A 27220-nucleotide genomic window follows, 5' to 3' on the forward strand; every position below is an offset into this window, starting at 1 on the left:
TACCCCTGCTAAATCTCTCTTCAGGATTCTCCTTTACTATTGTAAACTTTTACAAAATATGCGAGGTAACAAGCTTACACTTAAAATGTGGTTTTGCCCTTCCTAACAATGACATTATGATTAATTGAACAATCTGCCTTTACAGAGTTTTGTCAGGTAACAAATATTATGTTTCCCTCCCAACTGTCTTTATGGAGGTTTGCTTGGCTCATATTATCCTGGAAAAAAGGATTTATAATACCAATAGATCCTTTTCAGGGTGGTCTTGGTTTTGGCTCAGAGTCAACTAAGGTTAAACAACTTACCATCCAATTCAGTAGTTTAGCTCCACTCCTACTGGAAGCTTGCTCGTAGTCAGATGTAGCATTGTGGCAAAGAATATTGAGAAGAGTGCTGGAGCGATGACGCAGCCTTACTTAACTCGCATTTTAACCTCAAAAGGATCTGTGATAGACCCATTACCACTCTCATACAATCATAGAGCAGGCAGAGAGTGGTGACAAATTTCGGTGGGCATCCATATTTCAGAAGGATCCTCCACAACACTTCTTGGCTGACAGAGTCTAAAGCTTTTGAGAGGTCAAAGAAGGCCATGTAGAGAGGCTTATGTTGTTTCTGGCGTTTCTCCTGCAGCTGGTGAGCTATGAAGATCATGTCAGTTGTGCCTCTTGCTGCCCTAAACTCACACTAAGATTCTAGGAGGAGCTCTTCAGCACGTGGTAGGAGACAGTTCAGGAGTGTTCCTGCAATGATCTTTCCTATGGTCAACAGCAAGTCTATCCCTCTGTAGTTTCCACAGTTGGACTCACAGGCAACACAAGGGAGGGGCACAGGACAGGGCTGTTGCCACCGTCTGTGGGTACTCACCAGCTCCACCCCTGCCAGCATCTATGGGTACTCACCAGCTCCACCAATGCCGCTGATGGCGTCTGCGGGTGCCCCCCCAGACTCAAGAGGCACCAGTCACCCATGGTTGGACTTGTCTCCTTTCTTGATGATTGGCACAATCATGATGTCCCTGAGGTTATCTGGGATTTCCTCATGATTCCAGATCCGCTCCCCCGCCCCCATCCCACTAGAAGATTTCCATGGGCATTCCATCCGCTCCCAATGCCTAGTCATTCTTCCAACAGGCCCTTTCTTCTAGCCAAAACCAAGACCACCCCAATATCAAACATTGAACTCCAGCATGGGCAACTGGTGCCACCTTAGTGCCCCCCCCCCCCCCCCAGTGACCAGTCAGTGACTGGGGGGGCCATCCCCCTGCAGCCAATCTCAATGACTGGGAAGGGAGGGGGGGGGCGTATCCCCACGGCAAAACTTACTGACCGATGAGTGGCCACGCTGCTCCCGAAAGCGATCGCAGCCTATATCCAGCGCTCCCACTCCCTGGCCAGCACTCACTGGGGGAGGGGGGAGGAGGGGGGTGCACTGGTGTTCCCGCCTGCCCCCCCTACCCATCACCTAAATGGGGAGTCTGGACAGTCAGGGGGTGCACATGCACCCCCATGCATCGCCACTGGGCTCCAGTATGCAGATCTTCAGGCAATTGTCAATATCTTTACCGAGGCATACAAGAAAATGGGACTGATGCTTAACATTCAGAAGACTAAGGCCATCCACCAACAAGCTCCTATGAACAGTCCCCAGCTCTGGGAATCCAGATCCATGGTGAATACTCTGGAGAACATGGAGTATTTTCCATGCCTCAGAAGGCTCTCTTGCAGAAGGCTGACATTGACAAACAAATCCAACATCACCTTAAATATGCAAGTGCAGTCTTTGGATGCCTGAAGAAATGGGTGTTCAAAGAGTGCAACATCAGGTCCAAAACCAAACTTATGGTTTATCAAGCAATCACGATCCCCACTTTGCTGCATGGAACTGAGACATGGACAACATACGAGAGACATCTAAAATTGTTGGAGAAGTCTCTTGTATATTGTCCATGTCTCAGATGACTGAACTAAAGCTTATTGAACAAGCTTTAAAATGCCCCACTGCCATTTTTCAGTGCAGGGACACTGATACACATGACACAGGAGGCTGCTAGAGCACATTAAATTTCCATGTTCCAGAAGACTCTATTAATCAAGTGTGCTCCAACACACTGGATTTAGAGCATGTCAGAGCAGCCTCCCTCCATGTGTATAAGTACCCAATAAGTACCGAGGCGATAATCATCCAATGTCAACGTCGCTGGGCCTGCCATCTGGCTCCAGACTCCTGAAGCAAGTTTTTTTTCTCCTAGCTCAGCCAAGGCATACACTCAAGAGGATGGCAGAGAAAATGCTTCAAGGACATCCTCAAGGCCTATAAAAATGCAACATCAATGTCAGCTAATGGGAGACTATTGCCCAGGACCACCTCAAATAGAGGAATAGTCTGCTGCAGGGATCTTGGGACTTTGAAACCTCATAACAACAGGAGATGGAAAAGCAGGAGTGGTAGAAATTGTGTACTGTGGACCAAATCAAGAATCCAGCACCCTGCACCCCATACACAAACACATGTCTGGGCTGCAGTACAGTCCGTTGATCCTAGATAGCCCTCATCAGCCATCTTTGGACACACAGATAAGACAATCTTGGAAGAATCATCCTCAACTGAGAGAGACTGTTAAAGAAGAAAGAGATCCTTTTTATTGAGACTAGGCTCAGCTCACAATCCTGAATAACCTATTACCTCAGTTTTCTACTGATAACTGATTCACTTTCCTTAAAATTTAGTTCGTTAAAAAAAGAAAAAAAAAAATCAGAGTTTTTAGAAGTTCTGAATGTATAAGCTTTAACAATTAGTTTATTAACTATAAAGGCAGATTGAAAATAAAGTTGTCCTGAAGTTAAACTTTAAGTGACATTCTGAGACAAACATGCACCTGAAACCTAAAGACAAAAACTCTTTCATCAGTTCAGTGAGTGAGCCATTTCCATCCTTGCTGTGAACCAGCCAAATTCACATCTCCTAAGAGGATTTGTCCTACATGAGTTACATGGTTTGCATCCCAGGAGAATGCTAGAATACCTGTATCTCCGTCCAAACTTAGTGACAAACAGAAAAAAAAAAGAGTAATTTTTTGCCAACTTCAGGTTTAAAAAAAATAAAAATTCACCAGGTGGAAAATATTTCATTTAAATAAAATTATGCAGAAACACAGAAGGATCCTTCTTAGCTGAAAAGACATCCTGCCTGAACAATCTCATTACTATTTTATTAAATGTTAATAGCTAACATTTACTATAATAATGTATGTTTTAAATGGAACAAAAAAACTAGTAAGAAGGAACCCTGAAATAATTACTTCTCTTCTTATTGAAACTACAGATATGTATAAAGAGCATAAACCCAGAGGTATTTTGTGGCAGGGCACTGTTGGTACTTGCCACTTTAAGGGCTGAGCCAAACAGCCAGCAAGTGCTTGACTATGGCAGCCATTTTAAAACTCTGGCCACCTATATAAACAAAATAGTTCGCTGCTGGCAGGCCAGGCACAAACACTGTAGGCTGAAAAGCTGTATGAAACATCCTGCAGGTACGGGCAAGATCTTATGGGGATGGATAGGAGGCTCTTGGTCCTAGACATGACCTAAAACTGCACCCTGCCGGGGATGGGAGGACTGGTGGGGTTTCTAGTGGCGTGGGAGCCCCCAGGAAATGCCAGGCCAGTTATGACCCCAGTGAAAGGTGGGCCAGGGTGCCTTAACCCCTACAACACTGTGGGTACAAGGGGGCCAGGCATGGCTACAGTCACCTAAGCCCAAAGAGGATGTAAGACCCAGGCAGGGCTATGGCCACCTGAGCCCCCACTGGGGAGGGAAGCCCCATGGCCCCAGTGAGAGGGCAGAGATGTGAAGCCCCAGTGAGGGAAGAACCAGAGGGCAGGGAGCCTGGTGTATATGTGTGCGAGTTTGTATAGAGTTGTCCCAGGAGGACCAGGGCAAGCTGGGCTCCAATTGGGTAACTGACTGGCCACTGCCCTGGTGAGGGTCACGGGAGAGGCCCAAAAGATGGTATGTCTGCCACCCAAGGTGTGCTCTAGGTAAAGCCTATGGCCAAAGGGGCCCGCTCTGAGAGGGAGCAAGGCGGGGGGGGGGGGGAAAACGGACATGGACAGACACAACAATGAGGGCTAAGCTTGGTCTGGCTGTAGGCCGAGAGCACTGTCACCTGGATGCCATCTGCGAGGCTTGTGCTACAGTGTATGGGACTAACGGAGCCGCAGATAGCACCCCTGGCATTGGGCCAAGAATGGACACCCTCCCCCCTTATTAAAACCAATTAAGAAACAACAAGGTGTGGCAGGAAAGGAGGTGGGCAGTTGGCCCAGAACAGGTGGGCGGGCAGACCAATGGCAGATCGGCCCCGAGAGAGCCCCATCACATTCATAACAGGAAATGCAAATAGTGTGCTACCTATAAAGAAACAACAAAGCAATTAATCCCATCCATTTTACCCCTTTGTTTTATACTAAACCATAAATATTAAGTATGTCATTGAGAAATGCCTATACCACTGACCTGTTATTTGTCCATTTCCATCTCAGCCAGGTTTCCTTAATGGTATGATTTGTGGTTTGTCATTCAGGTGCAAAACCCAAGCTGTTGCTTTAAACTCCTTCCCCTACACTGAAATGAAATGTTCTTAATATTGTCCTACAGATGTGTGGTTATTGGAGCTTCATATTTTATGTTGCTTTGATGTATATAAATGATGATAGTTGACAACCCAGTATAGTTAAGTTATCCAACCTTTAACAGGCCCATAAATACCTTCATTGTCATCTTTCCCCTGGTACTGTTGACACTATAGCTAAAGCTTTGTTAGTGCTTCCATTATAAAGCTATTTTTTTCAAAAGAATTTAGATGGCTAAAAGGGCCAGTAACATGATAGATGCAATTCACTTAGCTTACCACCCTGGATCCAGCTCAGGCAAGTAGCAACCAGGGACGCTTGCTTTTGAGAAACTTGTGGGAAGCAAGGTGATGTATCAGTCCAGGTTTTAGCCATAACACCCCTCCACCCCATTACATTCTCCCATACTGTTAAAAAAAAAAAAAAAAAAAAAAAAAGATTAGAATTTCAGGGTTGTAGCAACATTTCACATTAGTTTCCAGAACTACTCTGTCTTGAACAGAAGCAGCATGTTATCCAGCACTGATGGATTCTCCCTTTTGCTTATTTCTTTTCTTCTCCAATGCCTGACCTCAATTCAAGTGTCTTGCTGCTCTCCACACAGCTGTGCTCTATTACTTATGCTCTATATATGGTGTTATAATTTTATTCCAAGTGAATTTAGTGGAAGAAAGGTTTAAAGTGCTTCATTGATTCAGCGTATATCCCCAGATCACAAACAGGAATTAGAGACGAACATGTTACATATGTTGCAAGCTCCCACACTAAGTCCAAGAATCCATCCAAGCTATCAAGATACCATAGACTGGGGTGGGCAAGATCTGGCTCACAAGGCCATTCTATCTGGCCCACAGGGCCCCTAAAAAGTGCAGAAAATTAATATTTCTCTGCCCTTGGTTCCTGTAAAAAAAGACAGGAACCAAGGGCAGTAGGACCCAGAGGAAGCCTGGCAGGCTCCAACAACAGCAAGACCACCGGGCCCCACCCCCTCAGCCGGAAGGCATACACTCAAGAGGATGGCAGAGAAAATGCTTCAAGGACGTCCTCAAGGCCTATAAAAATGCAACATCAATGTCAGCTAATGGGAGACTATTGCCCAGGACCACCTCAAATAGAGGAGCAGGCTGGCAGTGGGGCAGGTTACAAGCTGGTGCTGAGCATGGGGCAGAGTGGCCCCTCGCTTGCTGTGTGGCCAGTGCCCCATGCTGCAGCCGCTCACAGTCCACGTGGGGCTGCCTGTGCCTGCTCCAGACAGCCCCGCATGGGCTGCGAGTGCCTGCAGCAGGGAGCACCAGCTATGGAGTGGACGAGGGGCCACTTTTCCCCATGCTCAACACCAGCTTCTTCCTTGCTGGCAAGCAGGGGGTCGGGCCCGTGCGCTTACCCCCACCTGTACCGCAGGGCTGGGGGGCACAGGGTGCAAGTGGGCGGGGAGCCAGAGGGAGCATGGGGCCTCCACTGGTGTCCCAGGGCCAGGGCCAGTGCCAGTGGGGCCCAGAACAGGGTGGCAGGAGCGCAGGGTCCCACTTGGCAGGGACTCTGTGGAGCTGGGCCAGCTCCCCCTTCTCTCTGTTGGTGCAGCCCAGCCCAGCTCCACAGACCCCTGCCAGCCTACGCCCCGCTTTGGACTCTACCAGTGCTGGCCCCGGGACATTAGTCCCAAGACACTGGGACATTGGTCCCAAGATGGTGTCTGGGGGCAGGACACCTGTCAAGGGGCAGGGCTACCCATGCAGCCCTCGACAGCCTGCCAAAACTGGGTAAGCGGCCCTCTGCCTGAAATAATTGCCCGCCCCTTCCATAGACATAGATACCAAGCTACCCCCTCACAATTCTAGAAAAGGTCAGGACTGGGATTCCAGAGCTCTGGACAAACTTGTACTGTCATTAATTACGCTGTGGATCAAGTGGAATTCTTTTTCAGCACCTTTCAGAAGAACTTAAGAGTATTTAAAAACATATTGCCAAACACTCCATTAAAAATATATATGAAAATAAGCCACTAGGAAGCTAGCTGGTGTGGCATCTGTGGTATATCAAGTTGCTACTGGGGTCATAAACACACTAAGAAAGATATAAGAGAATAGACCAAGAGATGTTTGCAGAGTCAGACTCCTTACCAAATAACATATTTACTTGGCAGACGATGACGCTGCCAACAAAGACATTCTGTTCTTTCGGGAAATACCACCCATTTTACAACTTTCCCCAAAATACATTTTCTTTTACTTATTGTGGAGTTTTTCCAACCTTTCAGTACAAGCATGAACAAACATCAAAAATACAAACTGTCATTAAAACCACCACTACAAGGTCTAGCAATCACAGAATTCCCCACTCTCGCCAAGCTCCCAAAGAGTATATCCTGCTCCTTCTAATCTATTGCTGCAAGATAGCTCTGATCCAACTCCCAAACACCCTGCAAAAGAGTTAGTTTTGGAGAAGATATTCAATGTGTGGGCAAACATTCATTTTAGTTCAGAATCCACAAGAACAGCACCATCTACTGAATATTCAGCTTTCAGGCTCTTCTGCTATTGCCAATTCTTGGACACAAAAACAAAACCAGGAGGAAGAAATATATTTCAGTCCCTTTCCCAGGCAATCCCCTTATATTTGCTTCCTTTGCTTCTGGAAGAAGGGGACACCTTGCAAAACAATTCAGCCTCTCAGTTTCAGAATCTAATCACACTGCAAAAAACAAAAACGGGGTGGGGGAAGAGACTATAAAAGTTTGTAAAAAGTCAGTGATCTACCAATACACAGGTTATATCCATAGGGATTAAAACACCACACCCTGAAAACCTGGAGACAACCACATCTAGCTTTAAAACCCTTAAGGCTGGTCCCATTGTGTTTAGACTGTTTGGCTAATTTTCTGCACTTAAAACATTTGTGGTTGGCTCATTTACCCTCTTCAGACCCCAGCAGGGTAGGAACCTTTGAAACAGAATCTTGGTTTCAGTTGTCCTCACTACATGCTATGAATGCCAATGTACCATACCTTCCAGTTTAGCTTTGCAGCAGCAATGACTTGGCTCAAGTTAGGTGTTCATGCAGAGGGATAAAGCAAGGGTCTGAAAGCCAGTCAAAAAAACAGAGTTCATACTTTGAACACCTGAACCATTTACTGCCTGACAGCAATGTTGTAGTTACTAAACAAGTATTCAGAACTTTGGAAATATTTCCTTCCCATCATTGGCTGCAAATGAACAGAGAAGGCTAATAAAAAAGATGTTGTAGCAAAAAGCACATCAACTGAACAGAGAAGGCTAAGAAAGGCCAAGGTTACAAAAAGTAACCATTGAAAATACAGTGTGACTTGTGATAGTAAGAGACTGGGGAAGGGGAGAGAATGAGAAAGTCACAATACAGGTTTTCTGCAAGTGTCTAATCTCAGGGATTTCCTGGCTTCCTCATACATTCTATTAACTAAAATACCTGAACTCTAAATTGCTGTGTTCAAAACTCCTTCAGTTTTTCAGGCAAACTGCATTTATAATAATGGTTTCTCAAAGCATTTGACCCTACTGATGTACAATATATTTATCTTCAGGCAAAAGGATTTTTTTTTAAAAAAGCTTTCTCCTCGTTTTGACTAGTTTGGCTGGCAAGGCTTGATGGGGTAGCGTAGGGGAAGCAGCACTGCATGAAAATTGGCAGGGAGAGTTACACATTCTGAAGAACGGGATACAGCACTTAAAAGGGCTACTATGCTTGCTGAGAAACAATCAAAAGTAATGGTAGATCCCCTCTACTGTCTGGATTTCAAATCTGTCCTCTCTCCACACTTTAAAAAATAGCACTTTTGGCTCCTTCCTTCCTTCTCATTTTCTGCCACAATAGGCCTTCTTCTGCTCTCTAAAGAAAAAGTTCACTTTCCCTGAAGCAAGCTGAATTTGAACCATCTGTTCTTGCTCTAGCAGAGAAACCAGCAATCAAAAAGGTGTAAAACCTTGTGGAGCCCAAAGTGACTCCCTAGTTAAAAATAAATAAATATAAAATGGTTTAGTTTCCTAAGGACTTTTAAAGAAATCCCTCATTTGAACCTTATTATTAGATGGAAGTTGCACCTGAAGTTTAGTGAACTGTGGAAAAATGAACAGAAGAATAGTTCTCTCACCCCCCGCCCCCCAATATTTTTAAATGCAGCATGTGCTGTTGGACCAGTCATTTAAATATAGTTCAAGACAACTCTTACAGGTTTGTTCTTTAAATAAGGGCTGTGGGGAGCAGCAAGCAAGTCATCTTTGGATACCTCCTCCCACTTTCACTCACAAATTGTTCTAGCTCAATCTTTTAAGACTGCTGGCTGGATTGACCCTGCTTGGCCAGGTATAGACATCACACTTTTACCAGGGTAAGTGGTCAAAAACTGGTCTATACCCATAACAGAAGTTCAGCATGCAGAATGGGCCCATATTCATAACAGTGCAGAAGTTCCGCACCCATTGATTGACTTGTTTAAAAATGGTGGAACCCGGTCTAAGATCTGTACCCCAACCAAAGGGTGAATATGTGTTCTGTTTACTACCGATCTGAACTATGATGCTTCCAGAAAACTCTGCAACTCAAATTGATTCTGCCTCACGCTATTTGAATGTCTGTACCTAGCCTTTGGGTCAAGGTGGGCAGGCAGGCACTAAGATCCAACCACTGACACCACTTTTTCCCCCGTAACAGAGCAGGAAAGCAACTGCCAAAGCCCCCCTGCCACCAGGTGTCAATGAAGCCCCATGTCTGCAGGCTGGATTAAGCCCAAGTAACTACCCCCAGCTCTATCTTATTGATTCGGTTTCAGCAGCTAGAGACAGGATATTACTTATGGGAGAGTCTAAGTGCCTATGTGGGGCAGAGAGCTAATAAGTTGCTCATGATGCAGGGTGTGCATATATAAGCAAGCTCTTAAACAGCAGCTGCTGAGCCAGAGATAATCCTTCAAGAGTTCTGCCACAGAGCCCTGCTTTCTGTCCTAGTGAAATTGTTTGGCAGCAGGCCTGAGTTGGTTGGACCGTATGTTCCAGACACATTACGCTGTGACTGGTGTGGAATTGACTCAAGGAGAGCCAGGATTTTCTTCTTTTTAAATCTGTTATATAGATCAGTGATATTTAGTATTCTCCCCAGTACCCATGGGGAAAAAAGCTACTACTGCAATTTTACACTAGTTAACTGAACAAAGTATTTCACCTGAAACTATTATTAGAATACAGAGGTTAATAGTTGGTAGGGGGTTGTATATTTCTATTGGGGGGGGCGGGTTGTTGAGGTGAGGCACAGGAAAATAACCCTGAAGTCGTAGTCATTGAGTCAAAAGAGGTAAAAGAAATTCTAAAATAGCATGAAGATATCCAGTACAAGTCCATAAAGGCTTTCCCAGGAGCCCCATCAGTATTGAAGAGAGGTCACTTAGAGCAGGTTGAATTCTGGTAATGATTACTTGGCAGTACTGAACCACAAGCTCTATTCACTTAACCCATGTGAACGTTGACATTTTTCAATTAGGTTGTGCCAAGGAAGAACACACCAAGCATTTTTTGTTCTTTCTGTGCAGAGCTCCTCCAGCTCTCCATTACAGGTAACCTGAATGAATGCAACAAGAAAACCCTGTTCTGACACTGAAAGAGACAACGAAGCAGGCCCAATTCTTCGTTTGCCTTTTTCCTGCTCTTGGATCTAGTGCTTATAATAAAACACAAGATTGCAGATTGTACCAACACCAACCACAGATAAACAGAGGCAAGGAGCACCATAGCTAAGATTTGAAAACTAGGTGCCATACATTTACTACAGAACTGTCAGCAACTCCCAAAGTAAACATCACACATGCAAGGTATATCCTATAAAATGTTGCCCTAGGTTTTTTTCAGCAGCACTCCAGTTGCACAGAAACTGATAGCATAGACTGGGCTGAAGTGTCTTGCCTTGCTGTACTGGGGAGCAAGGGGAGGAGGTTGTTAAATCTTGGGACAAAAACAATGGCTAAAAACACCTGAATCATCTCAACATTGGAACAGATCCAGCCTTACCACTGTTGGAAAATGGGATGAAAGTTACTAGGGAAAGCCTAGATGAGCAATATTTAACAACATAACCACATCTGTTTCAAATTATTTGCAAGCATTTCAAGGGGAGAAAAAAAATTATAGTTTTTGTGCTTTCGCAGAAAAAAAAGTGAATACAAAAAAAAAAGTTGTAGAATTTGGTACTTAAGTTAAATGGAACCAGAACAAACCACTCTTTAAGCTAATTTCCATAGCTCACTAAAATAAGGATCAACATAACATTAAAAAATAAAATCTTTCATGCATGAGGTGAACACCACACTTCAGGTTCAGCATCCATTCACAAAAGCAAACAAGTCTTTCATAATAAAGGCTAATTGACAACTGCAGAGTACAAAATAAGAGACTGCCTTTACTTAATTGAAGGTCATTCCTGTTAAGTCGCATGCTATATTTAACACTTGCCTTGTAATGGCTGCTTCTGTTCAAACGTTTTGCAGTGAGATGCGAATGTGTAAAACGTGAAGAATTTACCATCAAAACGTTTGGAACAAATTAGCGGGACAAGGCAGACTTGCCCGGTTAACAAAACTAGGTCAGGACTCCTTTGAATGGCTCCATTCAAAGGCTGTGCCAGACTTCAGATCAAATACTTTTTAGTGGATTAGAACTAACAGCTTAAGAGGTGAACTTTTATACTACTACTACTAATTATCAATAGGACTATATACTGCTGCCTGCTTTTCCACCTGTGAGCAATTAAATGGCTTTTTTTTCCTGGTCCCTCAAATACAACAGGGTCAAGAGCACTTAGAATAATTTAGTCACTAATTTCTGATGAGAAGATACTATAATTCAAGCAAAAGACCTTTATTGAAATTCAGCAAAATCTTTCATAGAGAACTGAAAAAAATTGGTTCTTTCACCTATGCTTCAGATAATTAAAAATGTGCCAGTTACATATGTTTCAAGAAATATATCACAACAGCATTAAGGTTATGAACAGTTCAAAGTTGAGAATCCTCAAAATTAAAGATGCCTATTGTAATCTTACCTCTGCCCTCTCTGGCCACATGCAAAAGCCCTGAATTATAGGATCATTTACCATTGCTTATGTAGGATTCTCCGTCTCACTTTGTGCATAGTTTGAATAGTCTTGTTTCTGAAAGCACTACTTCATTCTGGGAAAACTGTGTTCTTAAGTCTTCACAGCTATCCCATGCTGCAGTAACTCAATTTGGAGAGCACTAAGGCATGCAGAAGTATTGGCAGGTACCTAAAGCACACAGTTCTATATCCCCAATTCAGCTTCAACCTTTATGAAAAATTGCAAATAGGTGTGGACATGGCCTGACAGTTTTTGATCACCCTCTTCCAGACAAGCATTATATTTTCCCTGCTCTCATACACATACATAAGCCATGTTACTGAGCTGTACATGCACATAAACAATGCAATAACAGTTGGGCCTTAATTTCTCCCTCTAGTCCTCAATACCAAAAAAGAGATGTGCATGTCACCCTAAAACAAGTATGTGTTGCTTTTGTTAATTGCCTGCCCTGGTGAAAGTAAGAGTAACTCAGGTGTAAAATGCACAGTATATGAGTTTCATAGAATAAAACAATCATTAGAAAGCCACTAGAATTATCAAAAAGTCAATTTTATTAAGGTATAAAAATTCACAGTTGAGTTCACTAGAATTTTAGCAAAAGATGAGAGGAGATTTCTTGGACACTTTGGGATGTAGAAGAGCTCTTTTGTTTCTCTTCCATAAAGAGGGAATTAATAATTTGTCAGGGTGTTAAATCATGTCTGCATATGTGGGTTTTAAAAAGCAGTTTCCAATTGAGCTAGCTAACTTTCTTCTTTGCAAATAAAATTCATGCTTAGTTTTACTCTTATTTGCAAGCTGTAGAACAGGGGTGGGCAAAAGGTGGCCTGGGGGCTGGATGTGGCCCGCCAGACCATTCTATCCGGCACGTAGGGCCCCTAAAAATTTTAGAAAATTAATATTCATTTGCCCTGGGCTGCTTGCCAAAACTTAGTAAGCAGCCCTCTGCCCAAAATAATTGCCCACCCCTGCTGTAGAAACACACAAACAATGTACACAGCCACATATTTCTTTGTTTTATTGTGAAAGTGCCTCATCAGCACTAAAGGATGATATAATGTGGCAATAATGCCAGTACAAGATGTCCATAGGCATTGCAGATGTCTTCAACCCCAAAATAGCTCTACCTCTAATAAAGTAAGTATAGAGGGAGGTGGCATTATTAAAAGCCAGAATCTCCAAGCTAAACAAGAGGGCTGCAAGCAAAGAAGTTTTAGCAGTACCCAAGAACCCAGAACACAAGATTTTCTGAGTCTGAATTACAGTAAAAGTTGATCATTCCCTTCCTTAGCATTGTACTTCAACTAAGCTATATCACACATGAAAAATGCAAAAGATGCATACTGTTCAGCACAACAACAATATAAATAGTGTGATTACTCTCAAATCATTTAAGCCCTGATCCTTCAAGGACCTTCACAGAGGAAGAAAGCTTCACTGATTCCAGAAGAGTTTGGTGTAGGTTTAGGAGTCTGCCCATAAGGAAGTTATTTATAAGTTCCAAGTTATACAGACCAGGTAACCAGAACTCTTATGCTTTGAAAAATGGTACTGTCCTTGGAACACGTATGCTTGATTGTCACAAACCACCAATCATTTACTACTTGTACAGACCCAAGACTCTACAATAATTGCAGCACCTTAATACAATAGCAGATTGAATAGCAAGAATGGTGTGGTATGGTGAAAATGCTGAGTTTTCAAGTGATACGACACATTCTTGAACGTCTTCATCCCCAGGTCCTGCAGAAAGAGTTCCTAGGCAGATCTCAAATATTCTGGAGTACATTGGAGACCGAGCCCAGGATGCACATGCTCAGGTCCAGTGAAATCAACCACATTCAAACCAATACAGTTAATGTTAAGCTCTGTCAACTAGAGCAGCCACAGGCATTGACTTAAGAAACTACCCTCTAACCATGATCATGTTGTGTTCCATAGACTGCTTTACTGCAGCTTCATCCAGAGTTACATGTGGAGCAGTTCTGCTACATTTGTATTGCTCCCCACTTACACTCAACTGTTAGACCATAACAGCTGCTACCTGGTTAGAAAGCAAGTCTTCTTTCTCCTTTTGAAACAGCTCCAAATGTACATGTCCAGACCTTCAGAAACATTCTTTAATTACACCCCACACACCACTGTGGAACTGAGCATCTCTCTTCACTAACACTAGGGAGGGCAGAAAGCAATGTTGGATGGGAGAGTTCAGGGGGGGCAGGCGGACAAAGCCAACAGAAACTTTGGGAACCAGGATAGTATTTAAAAAAAAAGAATCACTGTATAGGTAAAATAGGACTTTTAACTCAATCAAAACTTGAGAGATGAACCACAAAAGTTTCTCAAATTACCATCTGCTTCTATTAAGATCAAAGGAAAGTAGAGCTGGAAGAGACATCACAAGGTCTTTCAGTCCAGCCCCCTTCTCAAGGCAGGACCATCCCTGACTAAACCACCCTGTTTTTGAAAGTTTCCAAGCATGGAAATTCCACAGCTTCTCTAGGTAGCCTGTTCCAATGCCTGACCACTCTCAGTCAAAAAGTTCCTCTATATCTCCAACCTCAGTTTCCCCTGGTGCAGCTGGAGGCCATTGCTCCTAGTCCTGTCCTCTATAGCCTATCTCCATAATCACTCTTTAGGTATTTGAAGACTGTTATCACATACCCCCCTCAATCTTCTCTTCTCCAGGCTAAATAACCCTAGCTCTTTTAGTCTTTCCTCATAAGTCTTGCCTCTCAGGCCCCTACTTATTTTTGTTGCCCTGTTCTGGACTTTTTCCAATCTGTCCGCAACACTGAAATGCAGGGCCCAAAACTGGACACAGAATTCCAGACAAGGCCTCACCAGTGCTGAACAGAGACAGAGGACTATCACTTCCCTTGATTTGCAAAATTAGACATTTCAACATGCTTTTGCTCTCTTCCCCCTTCCCATTTCAAGGCAGACCAGAGCTAAATCAGTTGATAAAATAGTTTTATCCCACATCTATTTGAATAATACTCTTTCCAGTGTTCAGTGATGGATCTCAGCGACACTCGGGAGACATACTGTACTTCTTTAAAATAAAACAAAAAACTTGCAACTAAGAACTCTATGCTGGAGTGCAGTAAATATAGCTAATTCAGTGTTTAGAAATCTAAACAGCTCCCTGGGATACAGTCTCTACAGATACTTAATCTCAAATGTGTTTCATTTCAAACAACTCTGGATGTTATAGTAAAATGCTTAGCCTTATCACTGAGAAATTATCAAAGAGAACTTGCAAGGGAAATTATAAACAACCCCACTGAAGACAAGAGATGAGAACCTGCATATGGCATTTTAAATACCATAGACAAATATGAAAGGTTTATAGATCAGCAGCAGCAGCAGCTTTCTTACAAACATTCTGCAGTATTCTACTTTAGGGAAGAGACTTTACTTTAAAAGCACCATGCAACATGGATCCTTACATGAATAATAAGCCTCCAATAATAATCCTCTAACATTATCTACTGCTTCAGCAGTTCTTGAGATCCATCCACCTTCTTACAATTAGCCTTATACAAACAACTTTTTCCCACAACTAATTTTACACAGATAAGCACCTATGACTAGGATGCATCTCCTTGCTGGACACAATTTTACACTGGTAAGACCTCTCACTGATAAAAAGTAACCTATGTAAATGTCGTGGAAAACACACGCAGCAAACTTTTGGGTCAGGTCAGCAGAAGCTTTATTTGATAGAGTTACAGCTGTAGGAGGGGCCCAAAGTGACATGGATTCACCATGTACTTGGAGGGGGCTCCTTCCTAAATGTTAAATCAAAAGGCTCATATACCTTTTTAACAGCCACCTACAATTCACGTGAACGTATAGTGAAATTTTTCAGAAACTTAGTTGCAGTAACAGTTACAAAAACATTATTTTCATTTCTTTATTACAAAACACTCTTGCTGTCTCCGTAACTGCTGATTACCACAAGGCCAGACATTCTTCCTCTTTTCCCAGCCCACACTTTTACACAATGCCTTTTATCTTTACAACCTTTTTTCGATCAAAGTTTAAGGCCTTTGCTTTTTTTTTTTTTATACCTCATAAATCTTGGGCATTTAGGAGTTATTTAATTTGCAAAAATCATCTGCTGTGTAATTAAACAGTATATGTAATTTGATGATCAGGTGCTCTGGTCCATAATCCCCAGGAAATTCATAAGTGTTCCTCAGCAATGTCATTTTGGCCCACTGACACAGATGTGGGTGCACACACCAGAGTTAACAAAATTTTTTAGATTTCATAAAGCATGAATTTCAGAATTCCCACTTATGCTACATTTACACTACAATGAACTAGTTTTTAACCTAAATTTTCCCTACAGGCTTTTTTGTTTCCTTGTGTGTTTTAAACAGCAAAGATATCATAGATCTGACATATCTATAACTGCATATTTCAATGAGGGATCCACAATATGCAAAGGAAAAGGTTTTGAAGGGAATTTTTTGGGAATCAGTTTAAGCAACATCTGAATTCTGTTCAACATCTGAACTCTGTATTCGAAAGCAGCAGGATTGTTTACCTGAGCAAAAAGAGGCACAATGTTTTGAACAGTCCTATCCAAGGCCTGTAAGCAACATCCAGTACACAAAACTAACTTTCCATTAGTATCCATTTCCATCTACGGTCTGCAAATATCAATTTGGTCCAGGTGGGTTAAAAAAAAAAAAAAAAATCAGAGATCAGGCACATTTGAACAAGAACTAATAACCAAACCACTAAAGTGCTCATTTATCTATAAGTTCACCTATGAATATCATTCATCACTATGGATGTCTAAACACCTACCCTGTCAACAAAGCTCAGAAGAAAGGAAGAGGCAGGTAAGCCCAGATATAAGGAGGAAGACCGAGTGAAAATAACCTCAAGAAAGTGGTAAGAGATGAGCGATCCATTATGAAGGCTCAAGATTGGGAAGAATACTAACTAAAAGTTTTCTCCATCCAAGAATGCTACCCAAGAATCCTGCTGCTCTCTAAGAGGTACCAGAACATTTATAATTTATGCATTGGCAATTTTATTTTCAGTAACATGATTAGACCATTAGATTAATATTTTTGAACTACTGCACAAGCAAGAAGTTAAGCACGGCTACTGGACACACAGATCTAAAGAATGGCAGCAGTCTTCATCCATGCGCAAACATCTTTGGAAAAGAGAATCGTGTGAAGTTATGAAATTAATCAAATACTGGGGATGGGCATATCATATAATATTTATGCACAAAAACAGTGGTATGCATATTTAGAAAACCACAGTGTAACTCTGGATATTTTGGTTTGATTGGTGGCTCTGCCACAGACTGTTCTAACTTGAGACAGTCACTTAAAATCTGTTAATCTATTTTTCTCTACATTTGGATTGTGAGCCTGAAAACAAGTCCATGCTTTGTGCACTTTTGAATAGATACAGAGATTATCTAAACTTTTCAAAATAAAGTCACCTTTGGAGTGAAACAACACCTTTGGAATTAGCTTGCAAGAGAAAGAAAGAGAGATTTTTGAGAAAGTTGTTATACAAACTAAAAATAGGGACTGAGAATGTAACATCCAACTTGTGCTTTACTTAAGCATTGCTTTTGTGACATTGTAATAGTCTATTTACTGACAAGGACAAGCTCTACAGATTCATCACTGCACTATTAGTCATTATTTCACTTTAAATGAGCCCACTGCTTCAGATCTAGACAAAAATAAATTCACTCAGTACAAATATGCCTATTTGTAAATGGTTTCTTTACATTATTTTTTTTCCTCCCAGTGCAATCATTTTTCTTCAGACTTGCTGCAGAATATACAGATTTCACATTGCTGCCTGAAACATCTAGCATTCTTTTGGTATAATCCCTCAGGACTGTATTACTGGGGAAAAATACTCACAAAGAATTGTTATTGTTACAGGGCAAACGTTAATGCAGTCTCAACTCAGAAGACTGCAAATCACGTTTCAATATGAACAAGAGAAACCGTGTTCTCAGATCAGTCATCTGTGCAATGTAATCTATGAATAAATTACCAGTTCTTGCAAAAATTACAGATAACAGTTTAGTTCTTGTTTTGTAAGCATGAACTAAAGACAACTAAAGACAGCTAAACAAGATCTATTCACAGAACTGCCTAAAGTATCTCTCTGGTACTTGCTACAACAGGATACCACGTCATACAACTCTAGTAATGTGACTTGAACGTAGACCAAATTGCTCACTTGTTACTTGCTGCAGTTAAGACAACAGGCATAAGATATCCTTATGACTTTGATACAAGTAGTTTCTTACATGCGTCTTACAGTAAAGCCTTCTGTTTTCAGACGTACAACAATATTTCTCTGTTAACAGAGTCGGTTAAATCTAATAATATGAGAAAAAAAGTGCTTTTCTGCAACTAGACAAGCACTCTTTGTTTGGACTCTGAGCCTCAACAAAGCATATAATTCTTTGACACAGGAAAATGTTTAAACTTGAGAATGGCAAAAGTCAATTTGGCAGGATAACCTAATTAATAAATACCATCCATATGCCACTGTGGAGGTCTTAAAGACAACTCATGATGGAAAGAGGGCATGCTTAAATCTGTTCAAACTATCCGCCCCTTCCTGAGGTCTCTAACTTCTTTAAATGACCAAGATTTCCTACTTCACAAATTATACACAGCACTTTGGATAGCCATCCTCATATTCCTGCTGAACGGCTTGGGTCATTAATCCCTTTAAAAGTCCACTGGTGTCCATATCCCGCTTAGTTAAGCAGGAAGGAATCACTGCCAACCAGTATAAAGAAATAAATTCTCCTTTGAGAGAATTTATCAATGGGTCATGACTGGCAAGGGTACCCCCACCCCGCTTTTCTTTTAAACTAGATTAGTCAATAAGCAAAACGATAGCTATTATTCAAAGAACTATAAAAAACCATGCATGTACATGTATGAATAGGATGCAAATACACAGACACCAGCTTCTATATTCAAATCATACCTTGAATTTACACCTAATACTGGAGCTGCAAGATTTTTCAGGAGAGGCCTAGATTGGTTTACTGGGTCTAATCTAGCCCCAGCACAGAATTGCTCCTGGGTCCCCATTTGTACAAAGAAAACAAGAGTTAAAAGTCCATTGTCTTCATAGCCCCTCCAAGGCAACTGGCCCATTCTACCTCACTAGGATTAGCCACCATGCACAAGTTTCCTCAGCCTCATTTTAACTTCCCTGAGAACTATGGGATCAGACCTGGAAGCTCCAAGAAGTTTGGCTAGATCTGTCCCTGAATATTAGGCTCTCATTTACTTTCAAATAGTTAACAACTACAATTTACAAAGAAATTGAAAGAACTTCTCTGTGCCTAAGGATTTCCAAGTATTAACTCCAATCCAATGAAGACTTCACAGCTATGATGTTAAAGATGGAAGCTGACTAATGACCAACAAACAGTCAAGCAGCAAATGGATTTCAGTATTTTAAGTTTAAAAAGATATGCTGAACTAGGAAGCCCAGAGAGCATGAAATGATCATGAAAACAAGCTCCTGATAACATCCAAGCTAGAGGAAGGTAGTGAGGTTAATTTAATGTTTTGCATTTACAGTGACAATGTTTTAGTCACCTTGCTGAAGTAGGGTGTCAATTCTTAATATTCTTTCTAGTTTATAAACACTGGAAGTTTAGTCCAGCCTCTGGCAAGAAAAAATGTTTCCAGGTGTGTGGAAACACAAAAAAATTTGGTGTATAGTTTTGTTTAATATTAAGCGTGTTGAGGGGGACAGCCTGAAAACAGGTTGGGATATTCCAGGTGTTTAACAAGATGCTTTTAGCTATGCTTGGATGCACAAGTGGCATAGACTTAGTCAGAAGTTTAGGTAAAGCAAGGAGGGACAGCTGTGCCACATGAAATTAGTACACACCAGATGCTGAAAAAACAAAAACTCAGGAAAGAAGCCCCACCACCTTCTGCCTGGGAGTTAAGTGAGGTCTTTACAGTCTGTGTATATTAAAAAGGCCATAACCCACAGAATTCTTGCCATCTTAAATAGAGTTCTGTCTCCCAACTCAACATCAATAGCCTGAAAAAACCAAGAACATCCTCACACAACAAATCAACCCAGGATAACATTTTAGTTTCAAGCTTCTGAGACATTAAATATTTCTGAAAATAACACTGAATGAAGACAGCTCCAACAGTGTCCCATAGTGGCGGAAACATACAGTGGTTAGATCTGTGCTGAGCATCTACAAAACAATACTCAGACTACTGGAAATGCAAAAACACTGCAGAGATTTGCTACTAAATGAATGTGGATTTACCCACTGCATGGTGTTGTTTTCTATCTTGCTTTCAATCCAAGAACAGAAGACCAATAATGTGCACTGTGGGGTATATTTTGGCATAAAGCATAGTTTATAGATTCCAAAGATATTGCTTAGGAAAGGGGGAAGAAGGGAACAGTACAACTAAATCAGCTTTCTAAGGATTTTATGAAGACCAAGAGTGTAAGCTAAGTTAACCAGCATAATATCAATACATGAAAAGCACTTTACTTCAGTTTACAAACAAAAGGACCTGATCCCATGAAGCTATGTCCATCATTTTCACTGTTTTCTAAGTAGAAGAAGTGTCAAAGAACTTCAGCATCTCCCTAGTTAAGGCTCAAATACTGATAGGACAAGAAATCAGGATGGAGAAATTCAGCTTAAACCATCTGCAGCCAAACCTTGCTGCCTTTTAAGTCAATGAGAACTTTACTATGGATATGAACAAGAACAAAAATAGGTTATAAAATTGAAATCTGACTTCTTACTTTACCTATTTGCTTTTTTGTGTGTCTGCCAGTTTTCTTGCTAATATACCAACATCACCCATGCATGATAAAGCCCCTTTATGCACAATAGAGCCCCTTTCCAACTGTAACAATGGAAACAATTACAGTTTAAACACGCACACCAAATCACACCCCCCCCCCCACATACACACACTCCCACTGAGGATGCAAAGCACCCCTGCTAGTTCATACTGTAATCCATTTCCCTGCATACATTACATTGGTAACATCAGATTCACTACTGAACCTTAGCTGAACTCACCTATGCTTCTGAAGAGTACAGAGGGTTTCCCTATTACACATGGTTTGGTAACAGCATGATGTGACTTTTGTTCTCCACCCCTCAATAGTTTGGATTAGTCCTTCAGTGGCATAACCATGCAATATCACTACCATGGTACTTACTGGAGCTGCACACTGTTGGAGCTGGAACGAGCCATCTACAAGCTGCTTTTTTTTCAGTACATGGAAGAAAGTTTCTAAAGCAGAAGTCCCTGATCTTCCCTGGTCCATGAGCAACAGTGATGAAGGAACATGCTCTGTGCAACATTGTACTTTGGTCTCTGTGAATTTCCATTTAAAAACTTTTAAATTTTCTATGTCTGCAAGCAACTTCACACAGTCTCACAGGCAACATGCTGCCCAGGAGTCATGGGTTGGGGACCACTTCAGAAAGAATATGCCAAATATTTCTGTCAACCCAATAGCCAGGCTTTGAGTATGCATTGCTAAACCAGCTTGCATACTTTGCATCTTAAATTTACATGGCTCTCATTTCTTATTTCTACACTACAATAAGTCAGCTGAGCCTTAAAATGATTAACCTGCCACATTAAGCAAACAGAATAAACTCATTTGTTCTTGCTTTAAAAAACACATGTTCAATTTACCTCCAGAAAAAGGAAACGGAATGATGGAAGATTCTTTTCTGTCGCCTCATCTAACTTAAAAAGAAAGAGCTACCATCAGAACTAGACAGGGGAAAAAGAAATTAGACATAAAGCTACTTCACAGCCCCCCTGGGAGCTGGCAAACTTTTAAACATTCATAAAAAGTCCTCTTACTTCCCTCACTTTAAGGATTATATTCTGTAGAAATTTACATTTTTACAGTATTCTCCAATGTTTTTCTAAAGACAGTTAACAAGGACAGTGCATAGCTGCAGCCAGACTCTACAACCATTTTCTCCCTTTCCTTGTACAATCTCTTCACAACTTTCCTGTGCTGTGCTAAAAGACAGGCGTGTGCTTTTCAGACACCTCAGTCTGCACTTCCAGCACCAGTACATTCTAACAAACTGGCCTCATGGCTTACAGTTCAAGAACACATGAGTCCTGAACAGAAAACTTAATACTATACTAATTGCTGTGGCACTTTAATGGTTGCCACTCCATCCAAGCACTTCACAATAAAGGCACCTCTAGAAGCAATTAGAGCTGTAAAATTAAAGTTAAAATATACTGTACCTCATTAACTAAAGACTGCTGTTAGAACTACCTGAATTCAGTTCTATACATAAGTAGTCTCCATACTACAAACTAATGCCAGTAGCTACTGTTTTAAAAGTGATGTTAAGAAAAAAATTAACAGTTGTCACCTTTAAAAAAGCTACTTCCATAAAAGGTTTTTATTAAAAGTTGCCTAATCCCAAAGGAAATTCTTTAGCTGAGTACTTTCAAAAAGCTATTGATTTAGTGACATCATTTAGCTTATTGGGAGAACATCTCATTTTAATTGGATTTAATTTTCATGATAACTTAAATGTCATATAAAAATAATGGACTTTATTAAAACCTTAAAATACCATAAGGGCAACCGTGTATTTCCATACTTCCTTCCCTCTCTCGAGAATCTTAAAGCTCTATTCAACGATTAATTTTAAAAGCCTAAAACACTATTGTAGGGAGAGAAAAAGTGGGACAGAAAGGTTAAGTGATTCTGCCGGAACGCGAGTTACCACGAGTTAAATTTTATTAAGCAGGGGCAATAAATATGCTTGTGGTTTGAGCAAGCTCCAACAGCAGCTTTGTAGGGAGCATCTCAGACAAAAACATCTGTACCGCGTTATCAGAGCAGGAGTCATCCTTAAGCCTTTCCATGTTTGGAGGAGGCTTCACTTGCATGTTTCTCATAGAAGACCTCTTGTTTCCCCTGCCTGTGATTTCAGATACAAGCTTGCCTGGAATGTTTCTCAAGGATAAACAGTCAGTCGGGGCCAGGAAGCCCTTGATTATTATTATTTTTCGGTGTCTAAGTAGTACAAGAAGCTCAAATTCCCCCAAAGTTCAGCAAAAGCGTCTCAAATAAAATGTTACCAGCCAAGTAAATAAAATGTTAAGAGCCACGAAGCCCGGAGGAATGAGGGTGGAACAGACTTTCCTTAGCCGCTGATTGTTCCTCAGGAGTCCTGATGCAAGTGTTACACTGGGGGGAGGCCGAAAAAAGCTGCAGAGAGAGCACGGCAGAGCCCTGCGGGAACGGCTCCTCTGCTCTCCACATTGCACCGCCTCAACACAAATCAAGAGCCAGGCTGCAGCTCGGCTCGAGAGAGGAGCAGGGAGGGGGGGGATGCGGCTCCAACTTGGGAAAGCCCCGAAGTCGTCGGGCAGCTCCCGCCGCCCAGCAGCGCTCTGGGGGCGCGGGGCCGGGCGGAGACGGCAACACGGAGGCGGCATGGAGACCGGACCAGTGCCCCCCGCCTCCGGTCACGTAGCTGAGAAGCCCACGGCTCGGTGGAAAACAATGCAGGGGGCAGGACACCGACGGCACGAGGGCTCTAGCTGGGACCCCCTCCCGAGCCCCGCACATCCCCGAGGCGATGGACCAGCCCGGCCCGGGGCCCCGCCCGGGCAGCCGCGTGTGCGCAAGGGGAGCCGGGGGGACCCTCGGCCCGAGCATCCAAGGAGGCGCCGAGGGCGGGCTCCGCCCGTGTCCGGGCCCGGGCCCGGGCCAGTCCCCGTCCCCGTCCCCCCGGGCTGGGCGCTTGTTCCCGGGAAGAGCGTCACCAGCCCCAGCGCTCCCGCTCCGCCGCCCGGCCTCGCCCCTCGCTGCGGAGGCTCAACAGGTGGGAAGGGGCCGCCGGGGAAGCGGCGTGACTCCGAGCCGGGCCGGGCCGGGGTTTCACCCGGGGCACCCCGCCCTCCTCCCCCCGGCCCCGACTCACCGCCTCCCCGCACACGCAGGCCACCAAGCCGAGGGGCAGCAGGATCCACGCGCTCCGCATTATTCCTGGGCTGCGGGCGAGGCAGCGGCTGCTTCAGGCAAGGCAAAAAAAACAACAACAAAAAACAAAACCCGGCTCCAAGTGCTCCCCTGCGGCTTCGCCCTGACCAGATCCCACAGCCGAGCAGCGGGGGCTCCCGGCGGCGCTGGGCTGGGCTGGGCTCGGCTCGGCTCGGCTCGGCTCCCTCCCGCCCGCGGCCGCCTCTGGCGCCGCCGCTCCTCACTTGTTGGCTGCAGGAATCCCACCAGCTCCAGGGCGGAGTTGGCTGCTTGGGGGGAGGAGGGGGGTGTTTCTCTCTCCTTCCCTCCCACCCGGGCTGATGTTCCCGTCCTCTCCGCCGGGGAACCCGAGTCCGGGCGAGGGGAGTTGCCAGCGGCCGCCCCGCCTGCCCCCTCTCCCCTGCGCCCGGAGCTCCCGTTCGAGCCGGGCTCGCAGCGCAGACTGGCAGCTCCTGCAGCCAGTGAAGGAGCCGGCCTCCCCCGCCGCCCGCTCGCGGCCCCGCAACTTTTCCACCCCCACCGCCCACATGGCAAACACTGGCAACGCGACCGCGAAAGCCTGCCTCCGGCCCGGAGAACTTGGAGCCGGAGAGAAAAACAAAATAGAACTGGGAAAGTCTCCGGCTTTGCCTCCCTCCCTCTCACTCTACCGGATTCAGCCTCCGCCTCTCCCAGCCGTGTCTGGAGCTAATCTCTTGCAAGCCTCTTACCTGGTGCCCACGCGTGTCAGCGCCGGCCCCGCGCAGCTGCCGCCTCCAGCTGTTCCGCCCCAGGACTTCAAAAAAGATCTCCTTTTTCAACATCATTGTTTCAGCTCTTCTTCTTTGCCTTCCATCCCTGCCTTTCCAGGTCAGCTTGGCAGCTGGGGGTTGTTCACCATGGCCTCCAAGACTGAAGACTTGTTTTAAAAGCAAAAGAAAGCAGAAATTCTCGTGTCCTCATGTGAATGCTGGAGCTGGGGTTTCTGAACAATGTGCAGAACAACAACAGGAACTCATGTAGCAGGAGTCAGCAACAAGAATGTGTCCTTTGAGTGTATCCAAAGGATGCCAGACATGGGGTGTACGGAAGCAAAAACTGGGAAGGCAGAGTGTAGCCTCCTTTCTCCAAAGGGGCTTGTGTGGCTTCAATTCAGCAAGGTTACATTCTGTGACCTGTGTTATGCTGGAGGTCCATTTAGTTCATCAGAATGGTCCCTTCTAGCTTTAAAAATCCTGAATGTATAAAGACCCACTGTGGTAGGGAAAAAAGATGTGAGATTCCCTTTGATGTGCTTTCCCCAAGTCCTGGATCCCCTTTTTTCCTGCCCCATGAATGGATTGAGTAGTGTAGCCCTCTAGGACCGTGGGTTGTTTTGGCAGGAGATGGGCTACTCCCCAGCCCCCAATCTGAGCACCCAAGTTTATGCAGAAATCCTGCCCCATGGCCTTGTAGCTTCCCACACGACCCACCATCAGCAAGGCTGCTCTACACAAAAGTTAACATCATACATAATATCTTACCCCATCCCATACCTTTCTGACCTTACTTTCTCACCCATGAGCCTTCAGGGGGGCCTCCCTGGAATCAAAAGACAGAGAAATATCACTGCTGCATTGTAAATCCAGTTCACACAGGAAAGGGGAGCCATTTTTGGCATGTTCACTTTGTGCATGAGCTAAACCAGGGGCAGGCAATTATTTTGGGCAGAGGGCCGCTTACCAAGTTTCGGCAGGCTGTTGAGGGCCGCATTTCCCTCTCCGGTGCAGGGAAGCAGGAACAGCCCCATGGTACCTGGCTAGAAGCCTCTGCTAGGCAGGTGTTTCTGGTTGAGGGGGCAGGGCTGGGCAGACCTTGCTGCTGGATCCTGCTACCAGCTTCCTCTGGGTCCTACTGCCCCTGGCTCCTGTCATTTTTGACAGGCAGCTAGCAGCAAATAAATAGTAATTTGCTAATTTTCTTATGGGTCCCACGGGCCAGATAGAATGGCCTAGCAGGCTGGATCTGGCCCCCGGGCCATATTTTGCCCACCCCTGAGCTAAACTGAGGAGACTGATGTCCCCCAGCAGCAATCCTACTTATTGTTTAAATATTGATCTGGGGGATAGAGCCGCAAGTCATCATTTTTACATGGCACTTCCCAATTAAATGAATCCAACTGCTTTGGCATATTTGTTAGTTGTTCAGTGGGGAGTTATTCCTAGAAACAGATTGCTTAATATACTCCTTGATCCTGCATGTCATGTGCATGGGCAACTGCTAGATCTGCATGTTTCTATATGGACAGAGGAGTCCATTCATGCAGAGGTTTGGCTGGATTGCTGTTCAGCTAACCAGTAATTTTACCACCTAATAGGGGGGTTATTTACAATGAAGAAAGCAAGACTGAGCCACAAACTGTTCTAGAGGGAACAAGGCTATCTCCATCAGCCCTGAAAGCTCCAGTTTGTACAAATATCCTACTCCATGGCCTTGTCACTTCCTCAAATCCTGAAAGCTTATCACCATAGGCACAACTCTACCTCTGTGCAGAGAGCCCCATGAACATCAGCATCCATCTGTACTGATCAACAGCTTGTTGGACTGAGAACTCAGCACTTGCCCAAGGTCAGAGCCATCTTTCAAACTCAGAACAAGTATTTGGCTGGTTCCCCCATAATGACTATACAGTGTGCTCAAAACAATAAAATCAAATGATATCAAAATTGACAAAAAATGAAAGAGACTGACAAGAAAGGAAAGCTGAGTGCAAGAAGTCCCCTAAGGAATCTGAATAGTGTGAAAAAAAACATGGCTGGAGGTGTTATTCTGGTGGAAATATTTTAGCTCTCAGGTGTTTATTGGGAATATGTTTTCAACAAATAAACAGAGCTTGCATTGACCATATTTCACAGCGTATAGGTCAATACAATGTATAGGTAGACCCCTGACTTTCCGATGTGAAAGGTAAGGACTTTCATCGGTATGGTGTATGAGTCAGGGTCAGGCTTGCAGCTCGCAGGGGATGGGGCCGCACCAGCCAAGAGCCAAGCCCATCCCCTGCAAACGGCACCAAGCCCGGGGCTGCTCACAGAGGATGGGGATGAGGATGGAGATAGGGATGAGGAGGGGGAGGGGGATAAGGCTGGGCTCAGTGCTCAGCTGTGTGGCCCCATCCCCTGCAAACGGTGCTGCTGGTGCTGCTCACAGGGAATGATGCCACCCCAGCCGAGTGCCAAGCCCAGCCCCATTCCCATCCCCATCCCCTGTGAGCGGTGCCAGGCCTGGTGCCTCTTGCAGGGGATGAGGCTGCACCAGCTGAACACTGAGTCCAGCTCCATCTCCTGTGAGCAGAGTCAGGCTCAGCATTCAGCAGTGTTGCTCACAGCAGACAAGGCCAGGCTTGGCGCTCAGCTGGCACAGCCCTATCCTCTGCAAGCCTGTGCCACT

At 43.9% G+C, this 27220-nt stretch overlaps 1 protein-coding gene across 1 annotated transcript in view; it reads right to left on the reverse strand.

Moving 5' to 3' along the window:
• Positions 1-24030, reverse strand: part of SDC2 (syndecan 2) — a 119414-nt gene extending 95384 nt beyond the window's left edge. Inside the window, exon 1 of the mRNA XM_006273233.4 lies at positions 23754-24030. Coding sequence (XP_006273295.1) covers positions 23754-23813 — 60 coding nt within the window. The 5' untranslated portion in view covers positions 23814-24030. The remainder of the gene's footprint in view (positions 1-23753) is intronic.
• Positions 24031-27220: the final 3190 nt, after the last annotated feature.

This window comes from Alligator mississippiensis, chromosome 3 (genome assembly GCF_030867095.1).
Source record: "Alligator mississippiensis isolate rAllMis1 chromosome 3, rAllMis1, whole genome shotgun sequence".
In the NCBI taxonomy this organism is placed as follows: Eukaryota; Metazoa; Chordata; order Crocodylia; family Alligatoridae; genus Alligator; species Alligator mississippiensis.